Source organism: Chelmon rostratus, chromosome 5, assembly GCF_017976325.1.
Source record: "Chelmon rostratus isolate fCheRos1 chromosome 5, fCheRos1.pri, whole genome shotgun sequence".
Lineage (NCBI taxonomy): Eukaryota > Metazoa > Chordata > Actinopteri > Chaetodontiformes > Chaetodontidae > Chelmon > Chelmon rostratus.
This window is the reverse complement of record NC_055662.1, coordinates 12,717,205-12,732,098: the sequence shown is the minus strand read 5'-3', so window position 1 is coordinate 12,732,098 and position 14,894 is coordinate 12,717,205. Positions and strand designations below refer to the sequence as shown.

Sequence of the window (14,894 nt, the reverse complement as noted above, 5' to 3'; positions counted from 1 at the left end):
GAGTCGTCTTTTCGGAAAAATCCACAGGAGTTTGAATAATAAAAGGCTTTTGCTTGTGCCGGGGTGGGAACGGGGTGCTTGACACATTTCCTGTTTGCCTGCTTCCTGTCTCACAGAACAGCAAATGGCTTCACAATGGCCGGAAACTGGAGCCGGCTTCCTGTAAGAGCCATGTGTTGTGGAAACAGATAGGGAAATGTCTCGGCATGCCTCTAACACTTGACAGAACCTGGCTAAAATCTTCTGATAGCACTGATTGAAAGATGATTCTGTGTCCATTTGGGTTGGGTTATCTCCAAGTTCATGACTCCTACAAGATATCAGGCAGTGAGAGCTAATGTTAAACGCAGTCTGTAATTTATTTTCATTAAATGTGTGCTTTAATAGAAATGTCTGTGTGTTCCAGGAGAGAACTGTGAGACCTTGATGGCCCCCTGCAGCTCCAAACCCTGCAAGCATGGAGGAGTGTGTCAGGAGTTGGCGGACTATCAGAGCTTCTCCTGCGTCTGCCCTGAAGGATGGCAAGGTAAACGTTAACGTCTGCATGCCTGTGTGTCCGACTGGAACTATTTATTTCTAACTGTCAGCGGAGAGGGTGGTCAGTTCTGCTGTGTACTCCCAACAGAGAACAGTCAATTTGAGAGTACAGCACTTGTGTGTAGAGCTGAGTTATGGTGTGCAACACACCCTCTCTTTCTCTTTTTAAATACTTGGATACCTGACTGATACCTACCTGTTAGCTTGACACAACTCCCTGCCTCTACTTAGTTTTCCCACTTATGATGTTTACTTATTCTCACTCTTGGGAACCACTGACCTGTTGTCTTCGTTTCTCCTATTAACCATATGTACGCGTTTTGCGCCACCATTCAAAGAGGAGGTGAAATTTACTTTATCTCCTCCTTCCATCCCTCCAAGGACAAACATGTGAGTTCGACATCAAAGAGTGTGTGAAGAATCCCTGCCACAATGGAGCAACCTGCCAGAACACTTTGGGCAGTTACCGCTGTGTCTGCAAACCGGGCTTCACAGGACGCAACTGCGAAACAAACATTGATGACTGCAAGCCCAGTATGTTCTCAAGACTCTCTCCCTTCGCCTCTTTTGCCTGATTAAAATATTGCACTTCTAGCGAAAGGCCTCACAGCACAAGCTGAGTGGAATGCTTTGTCCCTCCTTCCGCAGACCCCTGCAGCAACGGAGGCCTCTGTAAGGACGAGGTGCACAGCTTCCTGTGTACCTGCCTGCCCGGCTTTCGGGGCACAAAGTGCGAGGAGGACATCAACGAGTGTGAGAGCAACCCATGCAAGAACGGAGCCAACTGCACCGACTGTGTCAACAGCTACATCTGTACCTGCCCGCCAGGCTTCAGTGGAATTCACTGTGAAAATAACACTCCGGACTGCACTGAGAGGTACAGAGCTCCCAGTTCACCAAGTGCAGTACTATTATCACAGACAGCTCAGAGTATCATACTCAACCCTCACAGCCCTAATATTCAGAGATAAGACAGACAGGTGAATACCGGGCAGTGTATGGGTGGGTGTATTTACACAGATTGATGAGTAAGGGCATCTGTTCAGATCAACAGGTTCCCTTGTTAATGTAGACCTCATTTTCTTGTCCACCACTGCCCCCTCTGGTGGAGTATTGATCTACAACAGCTGACCTCAGCTTACCTTATATTGCAGCTGTCTCAGTAAGTTAAGTAGTCTGTACCCAAATGAGCTTTTAACTGTAAAGTTGTTTTCTTAAAATGCTGAGACTGGTTTCCCTCAACATCATCAGTGCAGCTCCCAGGTTGGAAAACATGTAAAGCTCTGTATGAAGTAGGTCACTGTTTAAAAAACTGTTTGTACTATCTTTCTGCGGACAAATGAGATGTGAATTTGCCTGCAACTCAGGCAATGAGAGTTTCATTGATTTGCTCTCCTCCTCTCATCTTCCTAAAAAGCAGCAGAACACTTGCACTAAGTTTTGTGAATTTCTTACAATTTTCTTTCTCTGCAGCTCCTGCTTCAATGGCGGAACCTGTGTGGACGGCATCAACACCTTCACGTGTTTATGTCCGCCGGGCTTCACTGGGAGCTACTGCCAGCATGACATCAACGAGTGTGACTCCAAACCCTGTCTGAATGGTGGCACCTGCCAGGACAGCTATGGCACCTACAAGTGCACCTGCCCACATGGATACACCGGACTCAACTGTCAGGTAGGAGGACGGAGAGGGGATTTACTTACTGTATAGCTGTTGTTTCTAGAGCTTTTAGTGTATTTTAGTGTATTTCACTGCGATGTTCAGCTCAGTTTTAACCTCTGCTTTTATACTTCTTTTGACCTGCAAGTCACCACATCAAAGCTCACTGGGACATTTAAATTGGCAAAAGTGAACTCAGGCTGATACCGTGTGTTTGCGCCTCGCAGAACTTGGTTCGCTGGTGCGACTCGTCGCCCTGTAAGAACGGGGGAACTTGCTGGCAGAGGGGAACCACCTACAGCTGCGAGTGTGAGACTGGCTGGACGGGACTTTACTGTGATGTCCCAAGTGTGTCCTGTGAGGTGGCAGCCAAACAGAGAGGTAAGATGGGAGCTGCCTGGATTTAAAATCCCTCTGTGTTCCTGTGTGTTTCTTTATATGTGTATGCATGTCAGTCTGCCTTTAAAAGGTTCTTTATATATCATCTGTTGAGTGTGAAAATGTATGCAGGCTGAGTAAGTGTCAAGTTAAATGGTCAAAAAACAACCCGCTGTTTCTCTGCACAGGAGTCGATGTTGCCTATCTGTGTCGTAACTCGGGTCAGTGTCTGGACGCAGGAAACGTTCACTACTGCCACTGCCAGGTCGGATATACTGGAAGTTACTGTGAAGAGCAGGTGGACGAATGCACCCCAAACCCCTGCCAGAACGGAGCCACCTGTACTAACTTTTTAGGTGGATACACCTGCAAGGTAACTGCACTGAAGAAAAACTATGCATCCTGTGTTTTTACCTTTTATAGTAACTCGTAGAGTTTTGATGAAAGATAGAATTGAGCTGTGACATTTTTCCAGTGAAAATCAGCCCAATCACGCAGTTTATTTAAATTTGAGGTTGCAAATTGAGTCTAAGATGCCACTCTACTTGGCATCTTAAAGATCTTATTACATTATCTAACTTCATCAAACTTGTTCACCTCGTTTTATCTTTTTTAAAATCTCAAACCTCAATTTTGTATCATGAATTAGTTCAAATCTCTGGGTGCACAGCAGGCATCCACAGCAGCTCAAACAACACTAGGCTCCTAATGAAGAGGCCTGATTATAAATAGAAGACAAACAGGTTATGTTAATCTCCCCTGGAATAAAGGATCTGCTGGCCTTGGCAGGATGGAGGCCAGAAAACAGCCAGGTAAACAAAAACCATCTTTGTTTCATGTCAGACATTGATTAAACTTTACCCTCTCTTCTCCCACTGCCTTCCTCTCCTCCCTCCTTCTTGGCTTCTTCTTCTTCTTCTTCTCTCTCTTGTTCCGTCGCTCTCTCAGTGCATGCCAGGATACGTGGGGACCAACTGCTCTGACGAGATCAATGAATGCTTCTCCCAGCCGTGCCAGAACGGGGGCACCTGCATTGACCTGATCAATACCTACAAATGCTCCTGTCCCCGGGGAACCCAAGGTCAGCAGACCCCACGCACACTCCTCCACACCACTCTGCCTCTCCATCCTCTCCACGCTTCATTAATTGGGGCTTCACAGCAGCCGGAGCATGTCTGAAAGCTCCTCCTCCCGTCTTGCCTTCCTCTACTTGTCAAATACTCCATCGATTTTTCTCGCAGACATGAAGGGAAGTGTGCGTTGTAGGTCAGCCCAAAGTTCCAGCGGAGTTGGGCGTATCCCAAAAAAGCCAACATGTAGTTGGAGGTATTTTGATCGAGAAACTAAAAAATGTCAAGGGAAAGTTCATGCTTTTTTAAGCTCATTGTTTTCACCTTCTCCGTGTCACATCCTGCTTCTCTTTTAACATCTTTTAAAACATGTTACATGATGGAAGCAGGACACTATTAAATTATTTATTTGTGACTGTTTAAGTGTATTTCTGTGCTTCATTTCTGGACAACTCAACCTTTTCTATCTTTGTTAAACTTCAGGCCATATACAGTAATTGTACTTGATGCAACAACGATGCAATCTCTTCTTTTTTTTTTAACCAATTTGTACTGAAATAAATCCAGATCTTTAGACGGAGCAGATGCATTTAAACCAAATTCCACCCAGATTTTATATCCTGAGTATATCAAAAAGTTGGCCCTGCAAGAGGACACTGATCACTGCAGTTCACAGTAAAATAGGTCCTCTTACAATGAATATGAACAGAAAAATGAGGAGAAAATGCAAATGTAAGTTTGCAACTTTCACCTTGATAACTGCTTGATATATTTATTATAATCTAATATGTACAATATTTGAATAAGCAAAACACAGATGCTTTTGTTTTTTGAAATTTAACAGCAAAAATTGTGAGCACTTACCATGTCACACCATCAAACTACAGTAACGCAGGGACAAATCAATTGGCAATCGATACAAGAGGCTGATATATTCATTTAACCTTGATGGACCATAATGCAATGCAGCCATGAGATGTTTGCATTTGGGTGGAGTGATGAGGGTGTTTTTCCCTAAACTATTGTCTTAATCTGTGGCAACAGATCTCTCACGTTTATGCATAGAGTTGTTTGCTTAATCTTAAAAGTTGAAACCAGTTAAGACCACCAAGGAGTAAAATCGATCCTTTTTCTAAACTATTGAAAGCCGACTTCAGTCCCTCTTCCCCTGCCATACCTCACTCAGGTGTGCACTGCGAGATCAACATCGACGACTGCAACCCGTTCACCGACCCAGTCACCAAAGAGCCCAAGTGTTTCAACAAAGGGAAGTGTGTGGATCGAGTCGGAGGCTACCACTGCATCTGCCCCGCGGGATACGTCGGGGAGCGCTGTGAGGGAGATGTCAATGAGTGTCTTTCCAACCCCTGTGACCCGCGGGGCACGCACAGCTGCATCCAGCTCACCAACAACTACCGCTGCGAGTGTCGCACGGGATACACAGGTGAGCAGCCCATCGGCGGAGGGGAAACTGTCCAGCCATTTTGAGTTCAGCTTGGAGACCGAGGGAGACATTTGATAACGTGTGCTGATGTCGGTCCAGTAAACTAATGGATAATAATCTAATGATGGACATTGCCTGTGTATGACTCCTCTGTAGGTCAACGCTGTGACACAGTGTTTGATGGATGTAAAGGAAAGCCATGTCGCAACGGAGGGACCTGTGCCGTCGCCAGCAACACCCCACATGGCTTCATCTGCAAATGCCCTCCTGTGAGTACCTACACACTCCTGCACACACACACATCTTTATCAACTGCAAGAACAATGCATTAAATCACATTAATTCTCTGGAGGGTTGCCCAAACCTAAACTGTAATGCTATTATTATTATTATTTATGTTATTATTAATGTAGCTGTGAGGTGATAATGCTAACCACTGGTTTATTGCCACCCTGACATTCACCTACAGCTTGTATAAATGATTATTTTTAATAGTCAGAACAAACAGATAAATTCAGAGATTTTCACTTAGATGGAAAATAAAAATAACTAGTTTTTCAATATTCAGGGTTTTTTTGTATTTGCTGTTCTTAAAGGGCTTTACCGGCTCCACATGTGAATATGACGCTCAGGCCTGTGGCAGCCTCCAATGCCGCAATGGAGGCACCTGCATCTCCGGCCACAAGAATCCCAAGTGTCTGTGCACGCCGTCCTTTACTGGGCCTGAGTGCCAGTATCCAACCGACAGCCCCTGTAATTCCAACCCCTGCTACAACGGTGGCACGTGCGAATACACGTCTGAGGCCCCCTTCTACCACTGCGTCTGCCCCACGAACTTCAACGGCCTCCGATGCCACATCCTGGATTACAGCTTCCACGGAGGGTTCGGCCACGACATCCTGCCGCCACCGGAGGTGGAGGTCACCTGCGACATCCCGCAGTGCGAGGAAGCTAAGCACAACAAGTTCTGCGACGTGCGCTGCAACAACCACGCGTGCGGCTGGGACAACGGCGACTGCTCGCTCAACTTCAACGACCCATGGAAGAATTGCTCCGCCTCGCTGCAGTGCTGGCGATACTTCAACGATGGAAAGTGCGATTCGCAGTGCGACAACGCTGGCTGTCTCTACGACGGGTTTGACTGCCAGAATCTGGAGGGACAGTGCAAGTGAGTGGTGTTTGTATTTAGAAATTAGAATATGTGTCCTGCTTCTGTTTCAGCCTGAATCATGTTGGTAGCATATATAAGTGGTCATGGCACCCAACATTATAACTAATGTAACCTTTCTTCTTCAGTCCTCTGTATGACCAGTACTGCAAGGACCACTACGCCGACGGCCACTGCGATCAGGGCTGCAACAATGCAGAGTGCGAGTGGGACGGCTTGGACTGTGCCAGTAGCATGCCCGAGAAGCTCGCCCTGGGCCAGTTGGTCCTCGTGGTCCACATCACCCCCGAGCAGCTCCTCAACAACTCCTTTGGCTTCCTGCGCGAGCTGAGCCGCGTCCTCCGCACCAACGTGATATTCAGGAAGGACGCCAAGGGCGAGATGATGGTATACCCGTACTACGGGAATGAGCACGAGCTCAAGAAGTACAACGTCAAGCGCTCAGTGGATACGTGGTCAGAGGTTCCCGGTAAGGTGCTGAACGTGGTGAAGAGGAGCCTGTATGATGTGGCAGGAGAGAACAGGAGAATGAGGAGGGAGCTGGATCACTTACAGATCAAAGGGTGAGCGAGAATATCCAAAACTGAAAATCCCAAAACTCATGACCTATGGTGCAGATTTTAAGGATTCGGGGTACACAGTAGGTTTTATCATGGACAGCACCCTGACCTCTGTATGTGCTTCCTCTTCCCTCTACAGCTCAGTTGTCCACTTGGAGGTGGACAACCGTCAGTGCTTCCAGCAGTCCACCGAGTGTTTCCAGAGCACCAATGACGCCGCAGCTTTCCTCGGAGCTTTGGCCTCCAGTGGCAAGCTGGATGTTCCCTACACCATCGAAGCTGTTTTTAGTGAGTACATTTCATGAAAATCTGCATAAATCAAAGAAAATGTCATGTTTTTGGCATGTTCGTGCTGTACAAAGTGCTCAGTATTATTATTTCTAGAGAAGAAAAAATAATACTGAGCACCTTTTTCAACATGAACATGAACACTAGTGTGTTTGCAGGTTGTTTGCAGGTTTTAAGTCTTGTATTTATTTTCCCTACTATCCCAGGCATGATTATGATGAACCTGGGCTCTGTAGTTTATTTGTAGTCAATACCACATACACCATCCTGCTGCCTGAATTACTCACTAGAACTCTAAATGTGTATTAGTCTGCTGCTTAAGCTAGTGCCCAATTTTACTTGTTTGAGTAGATTGGCTGGTCATTTGCAGTGCCTTGCAAACAAATGCCATAATTACCTTTCTCTCACTGTTTTGTCTATTCATATTTACTGAAATGTTATCATAAATAATTAAATTTTGCTGAAAAAATAGTTATTTTCTTTTTTTTTTGGCTGCCAGGCCAGTCGAAAATATACAAGGGGCTAGTTAAAGTGTGATCCACCGGGCCAAGTGGGAGTGGGGATAAAATGCTATGTTTGACACTGTGTTCATACGTGTTCTTAAAGATGGATGGGTTAGAGGCTGCCACTATTGCTAACTATTGAGAATCGGAGTATGCACCGTTGTTTTTGGTCTTCATGGGATCTGATATGTATCGCCTGCCTCATCCTTTAAGCTGCATCACCACACAACAATAGTGTAACTTAGATTCAAATTTGATGTTCTCTGTGACAGGTTCACTAACTGAAAGGTTTGCTTTATGATTTTTGTGGTGCAAAATATATGCAATTTGGAGTAAGTAGGCTAAAACATGCAAAACCACTGGTGTGATCCTTTAAAGGCTTTGTGTCCACACATGCATACTCTTACACAAGCGGATGAGACACGTGCGCTTCCACACACAGCTCAACCTGAGGCGCCCTCTGGTCGGGTCCTAACCCGAGCACTCCTTTATTGTATATTTGTTATGCAGCAGTGAACAAATGCAATTGTGAATCTCATGGCCTAAACAATCAATCCTTCCCTCAGTGTGTAAATCCACTGGCTTCAGGCTCCAAAATGGTTAATTGCCGCAAATCAACTCATTCAGCCCCCTACTCACACAGTATAGCACTCCATCGCCGTCTCCCTCCCTCTCACAAACATGTAGACATATATGTCTCCAGATAACACACTCGCACAGACACACTCATGCACACACACGCACTTCATCCCACAGTGTGAGGGGCTGCTGCAACCTTCACCTCGCTGAATGTAATACCAGGACTTAATGCATCTCTAAGGGTTTAGGTTGGGGGAGTTTATCATTTCAAAATCGTTAGTGGAAAAAAAAGAGAAGGGGAAAAATTGATCGGGAGTGTGCTAGAAGTTGGGAGTCTTTGTTATCTTGAAAATCCTAATAAATCCTTCGTCTTTACAGCTTAAAGCGCGTGCAGTAATTTGAAGTTCATTAATCCCCCTCCTTTTTTTCTCTTAAAGAAGAAATGGTAAAGTTGTCTCTTGGTACCCTGGGTTGAAAAGGGAGAGAGGAGGTGGTGGTGTTCTTTTTTTCCCCTTTTCTTTTTTTTTTTATCACGCCCCATCCCTTTTTTTTTTCCTTTTTTGATGAAAAGTGGTTAGCAATTCTGATTATTACTGAATAGATAGTAGAAGCTAGCTTTACGAACGGTGAGGATCGTCAGTCAGTTTCTGGAGCTTGCCGCTGGTTGTGGTGGTTTTGGAGTGGGAACGGTGGGGCGAAGCAGAGCCGGACTAGCGCAGCTCGAACACTCACGCCAATCTGGGGCGTCCTGGTCTATCTTCTGCCAGTCCAGTTCTGCTCCTCGGCCCATCTTGACCATGCTGTCCCTTTTCCCGTCAGGCGGTGTGGACCCCCAGCCTTCTCAGGACCTCTACCCAATCTACTTGGTCCTGGGTGGCGTAGGGATACTGGCCTTCCTCGGAGTGGGAATGGTGGCTGCCCGAAAGCGCCGCCATGAGCACGGGCGCCTCTGGCTCCCCGAGGGCTTCAAGACCACAGAGACCAGCAAGAAGAAGAGACGCGAGCCTGTCGGAGAGGATTCGGTGGGATTAAAGTAAGTTTCCGTTTATTCACCGGTGGCGCTCGTTGTCATTGGTGTACCCGTTTCTTTGCGGGTCAGGTGAGGGGCTAGTTCTGAGGGACAAAATGGGTGTAACTGGTGATCAGTCAAATTTGGGAAAGGGGGGTTTTGCTTGGATCATTAATGATAATGAGATAGCAGGTTTAGGTGCGCATTAATTGACTTGGGGCAGAGGGGTGGGGTATGGATTTAATCAATGCTTTTATTTTTCGGCATTGCTGCACCATTAATGGTGAGTTGCTCGGATGAGATGGAAGCAGTAGAGGACGAGGATTTTTACCGGGTCTCTGCATCCTTACAGGCCAATGAAAAACACCTCGGACATTTCACTCATGGATGTCACCCAGAACGATTGGGAAGAAGACGAACCTTCGGATGCGAAACGCTTCAAGGTAAGGAAGCAGAAATATTATACACCGACTGATCTTTTAAAGATTTATTTATTTATTCATTTCTTACAATTTAAACAACAATTTCCTACAGAAATCTTAATATGTGATTTGAAAATGACTTTATTGTGCAGTGCCAATTTTGCCGAAGGCAATGATTTTATAATTTATTTCATATTAAGTTACATATATTTTTTCATATTCTGATTTTATTTCATTCATGTGTTCTTTCAGTCGTCTAACCTTTTGCTGTCCCTATTTTAGCAGTTTGATGAGCAGGCTATACTAGAGGCGGACGACCAGACGGACCACCGCCAGTGGACACAGCAGCACCTGGACGCCGCTGACCTGCGCATCCCCTCCATTGCTCCCACTCCACCTCAGGGCGAGATTGAGAATGACTGCATGGATGTCAATGTCCGGGGACCAGGTGGGTGACTGATCACTTCCTTATTCACTTACTATTAATCAAATCATAGGAAGCTCTGAGCCAACATATGCGGGCCGAATTAGTAGATGTGAACCTAATTTTGGTTCGTTTTTGTTCTGCATGACTTGCTTGTATTTATTAAGAACAAAACATGCCAAGATTTATTTAAAGCTCTGATTGTGAGGGAATATATGTATGGGATCAGTTTTTTGAAGAAACAGTGACTTGTGCAAAATTAGCTCTATTATTTTTGACCACCCTCTAATAGTTTCCTCTCTCCAGACCTCTAAAAATATTTCACATGAAATAATTTGGAAAGAAGTACGCTTGCAACTTCTGTGCACAGCAAGGCCATAACTTGAAAGGGTCGTAAGAAGACAGTGATTTGATTTAAGGGGTCAGATTCTTATCGAGTTAGGGAACTAAAGATTTAGCAGAAATCTCACTCATAACTTTTTGAGCATACAATTCTAATAGTGTGTGTGTGTGTTGGCGTATAGGTATGCATGTGTGTGCCTGAATGCATGTGTGTGTCTGGATTGGTTCATGAACATTTCTTGTGTGTGCATGTGTGTGTGAGAGCACACGTCCTTGTGTGTGTTTTGTTTTGGGACCTTTTCCAGTAAAAACACAGACCTTGTTTGGACCAGTAGTCCTCATGGGAACCAGAGTCAAAACTTGAAATGACACAAAACGTCATTCCTGTGGTCCTGGTTAAGGTTAGGGGGAAGGTGTGAATTGAGGTTAGGTTAAGGTTAGGGTTAGGTATTGGTTATGGTTAAGGCTAGTGTCAGGGTTTGGGTTAGGCTGTTCACAATGAATGGAAGTCAATGCAATGTCCTAACAAGGATAGCTTTGCAGGCTTGATTTGTGTGTGTGTGCGTTTGTGTGTGCATGTGTGTGTGTGTAATCACGCTTGTAGGAGTTGCTAAAGCCCCATGTCCTCAGGGTAAAGGATCTTCTTCAAAGCAGCCAGCTGGAAGCCAGGCGCCTGGGGGGAAACACTGATTCCTGATCAGATTAATCATTTGACCAGTAATGGGCCTCTGTTTTTTTTCCCTATTTGACATTATAAAAACCAATGAAGGCATCAAATGCAAAAACCCAATTTTGTAGTAAGTGCTAAGTTCCCTGAAGAAAAGCTATGAAAAATCAAAGTAACAGGGTTAACAACTTGAGAGCGCACTTTTTTCCCCGTCGTGGATCGATGCACTTGAATCGACCAAATCTGCGAGATCTGGGGCTTGCTATCCTTTTGAAGAGGAGAAAACCTATTCAAGTCGACGGACTGAGCTGCCTCTCACAGTTAGATATTAATGCTCCGTTTTTGCAGCAGCCTAGCTTTAGCAAGCCCCGGCCTCTATCCCCCCAGCTTCGCTTTCCTTCTGAAGCTTCTCCTGCGCCGGGGCCTTGATCAGAATCTGTTATTGGAAGGAGAGGGCTGTAATGATTCAACCCAGGCAAAAGTGTCAAATCCACATTCGATTTGTTTGTTGCTTTGTTTTGATCTGCCTGCTGCTTTGAAGTGCGGCCTTCTGTCTTTTTGCGGCAGTTACTGGGCCTGTGCTGTGCTGACCATGCAGTCTGCTGCTACCTCCTTTCATAAACCCCTCTCCTTCTCCCTGCTCTGTCCAGATGGATTCACGCCACTCATGATTGCATCCTGCAGTGGGGGAGGTTTAGAAACGGGCAACAGCGAAGAAGAGGAGGATGCCTCTGCCAACGTGATCAGCGATTTCATCTACCAGGGCGCTAACCTTCACAACCAGACTGACCGTACAGGTGAAACCGCTCTACACCTGGCTGCCCGCTACGCTCGTTCTGACGCGGCTAAACGGCTGCTGGAGGCCAGCGCTGATGCCAACATCCAGGACAACATGGGCAGGACGCCACTGCATGCTGCTGTGGCAGCTGATGCCCAGGGGGTGTTCCAGGTGGGTTCTCCCATGCCAAATGTATTTCCTAAGTCATGTAATTAAAATATAATAATACATAATAATACATTTATCGGTCGATCACAGTTGTTTAAGTCTATATCAAGGCAAAAAGCCAGATTCTATCATTTCTATTTCTGAGTTGAATATCTTTTGGTTTAAGATTGTTAGTCAGACAAAACTATTTTCTGACATTTTATGGACTAAACAATAAATGGTAAATTGTGCATGAGTTAACCTTTTAAGCATGAAATGTAATCATGTTTCGGTTGAAAGGAGTAACCTGTTGTATTTCTCTGCAGATTCTGATCAGGAACCGTGCCACAGACTTGGATGCCCGCATGCATGATGGCACTACACCCCTGATCTTGGCTGCCAGGCTGGCAGTGGAGGGCATGGTGGAGGAGCTCATTAACTGTCACGCTGACGTCAATGCAATCGATGATTTCGGTAAAGTTTCTCTGTTTTATGTTGTCAGTACGAGCCTTGAAATCACTACGATTTAGTGCGGTATGTAGTCAATTTGAAGTCACCAAAAAAAAGACTTGCCATCTAATCACGCTGTTTTTGTCTCTTCAGGTAAATCAGCTCTACATTGGGCTGCAGCAGTAAATAACGTGGAGGCTGCTATTGTGCTTCTCAAGAACGGTGCCAACAAGGACATGCAAAACAACAAGGTAAAACAAACAATCTGTCTCCTCCTCTTAGTTCTGTAAAACAATAGTGAAACATCTTTTAACATGTTGTCTCCTTTCTGTCTGCCTCAGGAGGAAACCCCTCTTTTCTTGGCTGCCAGGGAAGGAAGCTACGAGACTGCCAAGGTCTTACTGGACCACTTCGCTAACAGAGAAATTACCGACCACATGGACCGGCTACCCAGAGACATTGCACAGGAGAGAATGCATCATGATATTGTGCGGCTGATGGACGAGTACAACCTGGTACGGAGTCCTCACATGCATGGAGGGTCACTCAGCACCACGTTGTCACCTCCTCTTTGCTCGCCCAATGGCTACCTCGGCGGCATGAAGCAGCCCCAGCCTCAAGGTCAAGGTCAGGGCAAAAAGGCACGCAAGCCCAGCGCCAAGGGCATCGGCTGCAAGGAGGGCAAAGACATGAAGGTGAAGAAGAAGAATTCACAGGATGGGAAGTCTGGGAACCTCCTGGATAGCTCAGCTGTTCTGTCACCAGTTGACTCTTTGGAGTCTCCACATGGCTACGTCTCTGATGTGGCCTCACCGCCCATGATGACCTCGCCTTTTCAGCAGTCGCCGTCTGTATCCCTGAACCATCTGCAGGGCATGTCTGACCCACACCTAGCTGTGAACCACATGGTGATGCCAAACAAGCAGGAGCTGGCTCGAATGCAGTTTGACCCGCTGCCTCCCCGTCTTACCCATCTGCCTGTGTCTGGCTCCAGTGGCCAGGGCGCCATGAACGGCCAGTGTGATTGGCTGTCCAGGATGCATGGCAACATGAGCCAGCCGGGCCAGTTCAACCCCATGAGAGGAGCTCCCGGTGGTCAGGGAGGCCTGCACCAGGGAGGGCAACACGGGTTGATGACCTCTCTCCACAATGGCCACCCCTCCACCAGCCTGTCTCAGATGATGAACTACCAGGGGATCCAGAGCGCCAGAATGGGTCCACAGTCCCACATCATGCAGCAGCAGGCTCAGCAGATGCAGCAGATGCAGAACCTGCAGCAGCTTCAACAGCAGCAGCAGCAACAACAGAGCATCCAGCTGCAGCACCAGAACTCAAACACAGCCAACAGCCAGAACTTCATCGGCGGGGAGCTCAGTTCCCCGGAGCTCCAGCAGGGCACAGGTAACTCCAGCATGCCCATCCACACCATCCTGCCGCAGGAGACCCAGATTATGACCTCCTCCATCAACCAGTCTATGCCCAGCACTCAGTTCCTCACCCCACCCTCCCAGCACAGCTATTCAGGCCCCATGGACAACACCCCAAGCCATCAGGTCCAGGTGCCTGACCACCCCTTTCTGACCCCCTCCCCGGGCTCACCCGATCAGTGGTCAAGCTCATCTCCTCATTCCAACATGTCCGACTGGTCAGAGGGCATTTCAAGTCCACCGACGAGCATGCAGTCTCAGATTGGACACATACCTGAACAGTTCAAATGAAAAGCTTGTATCTTTACGCCCAGATGAGCTGCTGTATATTTTTTAATAAAAAAGGCACTCATGTGGAAAAAAAAAGAAAAAGGGCAAAGCTGTAAACACACTTTTTTATAGACCTTTATACTAACAGCAACACCTGTGTTTCATCCATTCTTTTTATTTATTAATGCCTTATTTATACGCATTGCCTGCTTACAGAAATTTGGGGGATCCATGGTGCTGGGTCATACGCAGGACAGAGAAAGTCCTTTAGAGAGACTCTTTTCTTTTAGTATTTCTTTTCTGCAGTGAAGCCTCAGCAAACACACTGGGTATTTATTTCTTTAAGGACTTGTAGTATTTGCCTTTTTTTCATATGATTTCTCAATCTTTGTTTATATTTTGTTATGTTTTTTTGTATAATCTTGTTTATAAATAAACTTGTGATTAAGGGGCATTTTATAGTGCACATTTTAAGTTTCAGTGTTATTTCAATTTGTTGTAAATGTGGGAAATATTCTAGTCAGTCAATGATAAGCAGGTTGTGAATGTTAACAGAACACATTTCATGCACAGGTCCTGTATGATGTAGAGCTGTTTTCTACAATTTCCCCTTTTTAAATATCATGCCATTCTTAGTTACACCCTAGAGTTGTGTACATGTCTTGAATCCACGGAACGACTTTATGTTGTACCTCTTGATTTGATTGCCTTCATATGTCGAGATTTGGTGGAGGTGTGATATGTTGTACAGTGTACAGCCATCTTGGAGAT

General features: G+C 45.9%; 1 protein-coding gene across 2 annotated transcripts in view; it reads left to right on the top strand.

The window, feature by feature from the left end:
- The window catches only part of LOC121606139 (neurogenic locus notch homolog protein 1-like), a 39,284-nt gene extending 24,693 nt beyond the window's left edge, over positions 1-14,591 (top strand). The window contains exons 16-34 of one of the 2 annotated variants that reach the window (XM_041936311.1): positions 407-526; positions 919-1,071; positions 1,186-1,414; positions 2,011-2,212; positions 2,425-2,578; positions 2,764-2,948; positions 3,524-3,656; positions 4,832-5,089; positions 5,246-5,358; positions 5,686-6,257; positions 6,386-6,820; positions 6,957-7,105; positions 9,007-9,220; positions 9,549-9,639; positions 9,904-10,066; positions 11,702-12,000; positions 12,303-12,450; positions 12,580-12,677; positions 12,768-14,591. In XM_041936311.1, coding sequence (XP_041792245.1) covers positions 407-526; positions 919-1,071; positions 1,186-1,414; positions 2,011-2,212; positions 2,425-2,578; positions 2,764-2,948; positions 3,524-3,656; positions 4,832-5,089; positions 5,246-5,358; positions 5,686-6,257; positions 6,386-6,820; positions 6,957-7,105; positions 9,007-9,220; positions 9,549-9,639; positions 9,904-10,066; positions 11,702-12,000; positions 12,303-12,450; positions 12,580-12,677; positions 12,768-14,144 — 5,093 coding nt within the window. In that variant the 3' untranslated portion in view covers positions 14,145-14,591. Of the gene's footprint in view, positions 1-406; positions 527-918; positions 1,072-1,185; positions 1,415-2,010; positions 2,213-2,424; positions 2,579-2,763; positions 2,949-3,523; positions 3,657-4,831; positions 5,090-5,245; positions 5,359-5,685; positions 6,258-6,385; positions 6,821-6,956; positions 7,106-9,006; positions 9,221-9,548; positions 9,640-9,900; positions 10,067-11,701; positions 12,001-12,302; positions 12,451-12,579; positions 12,678-12,767 lie in introns of both variants that reach the window. The other variant, XM_041936310.1, reaches the window with a different exon arrangement.
- Positions 14,592-14,894: the final 303 nt, after the last annotated feature.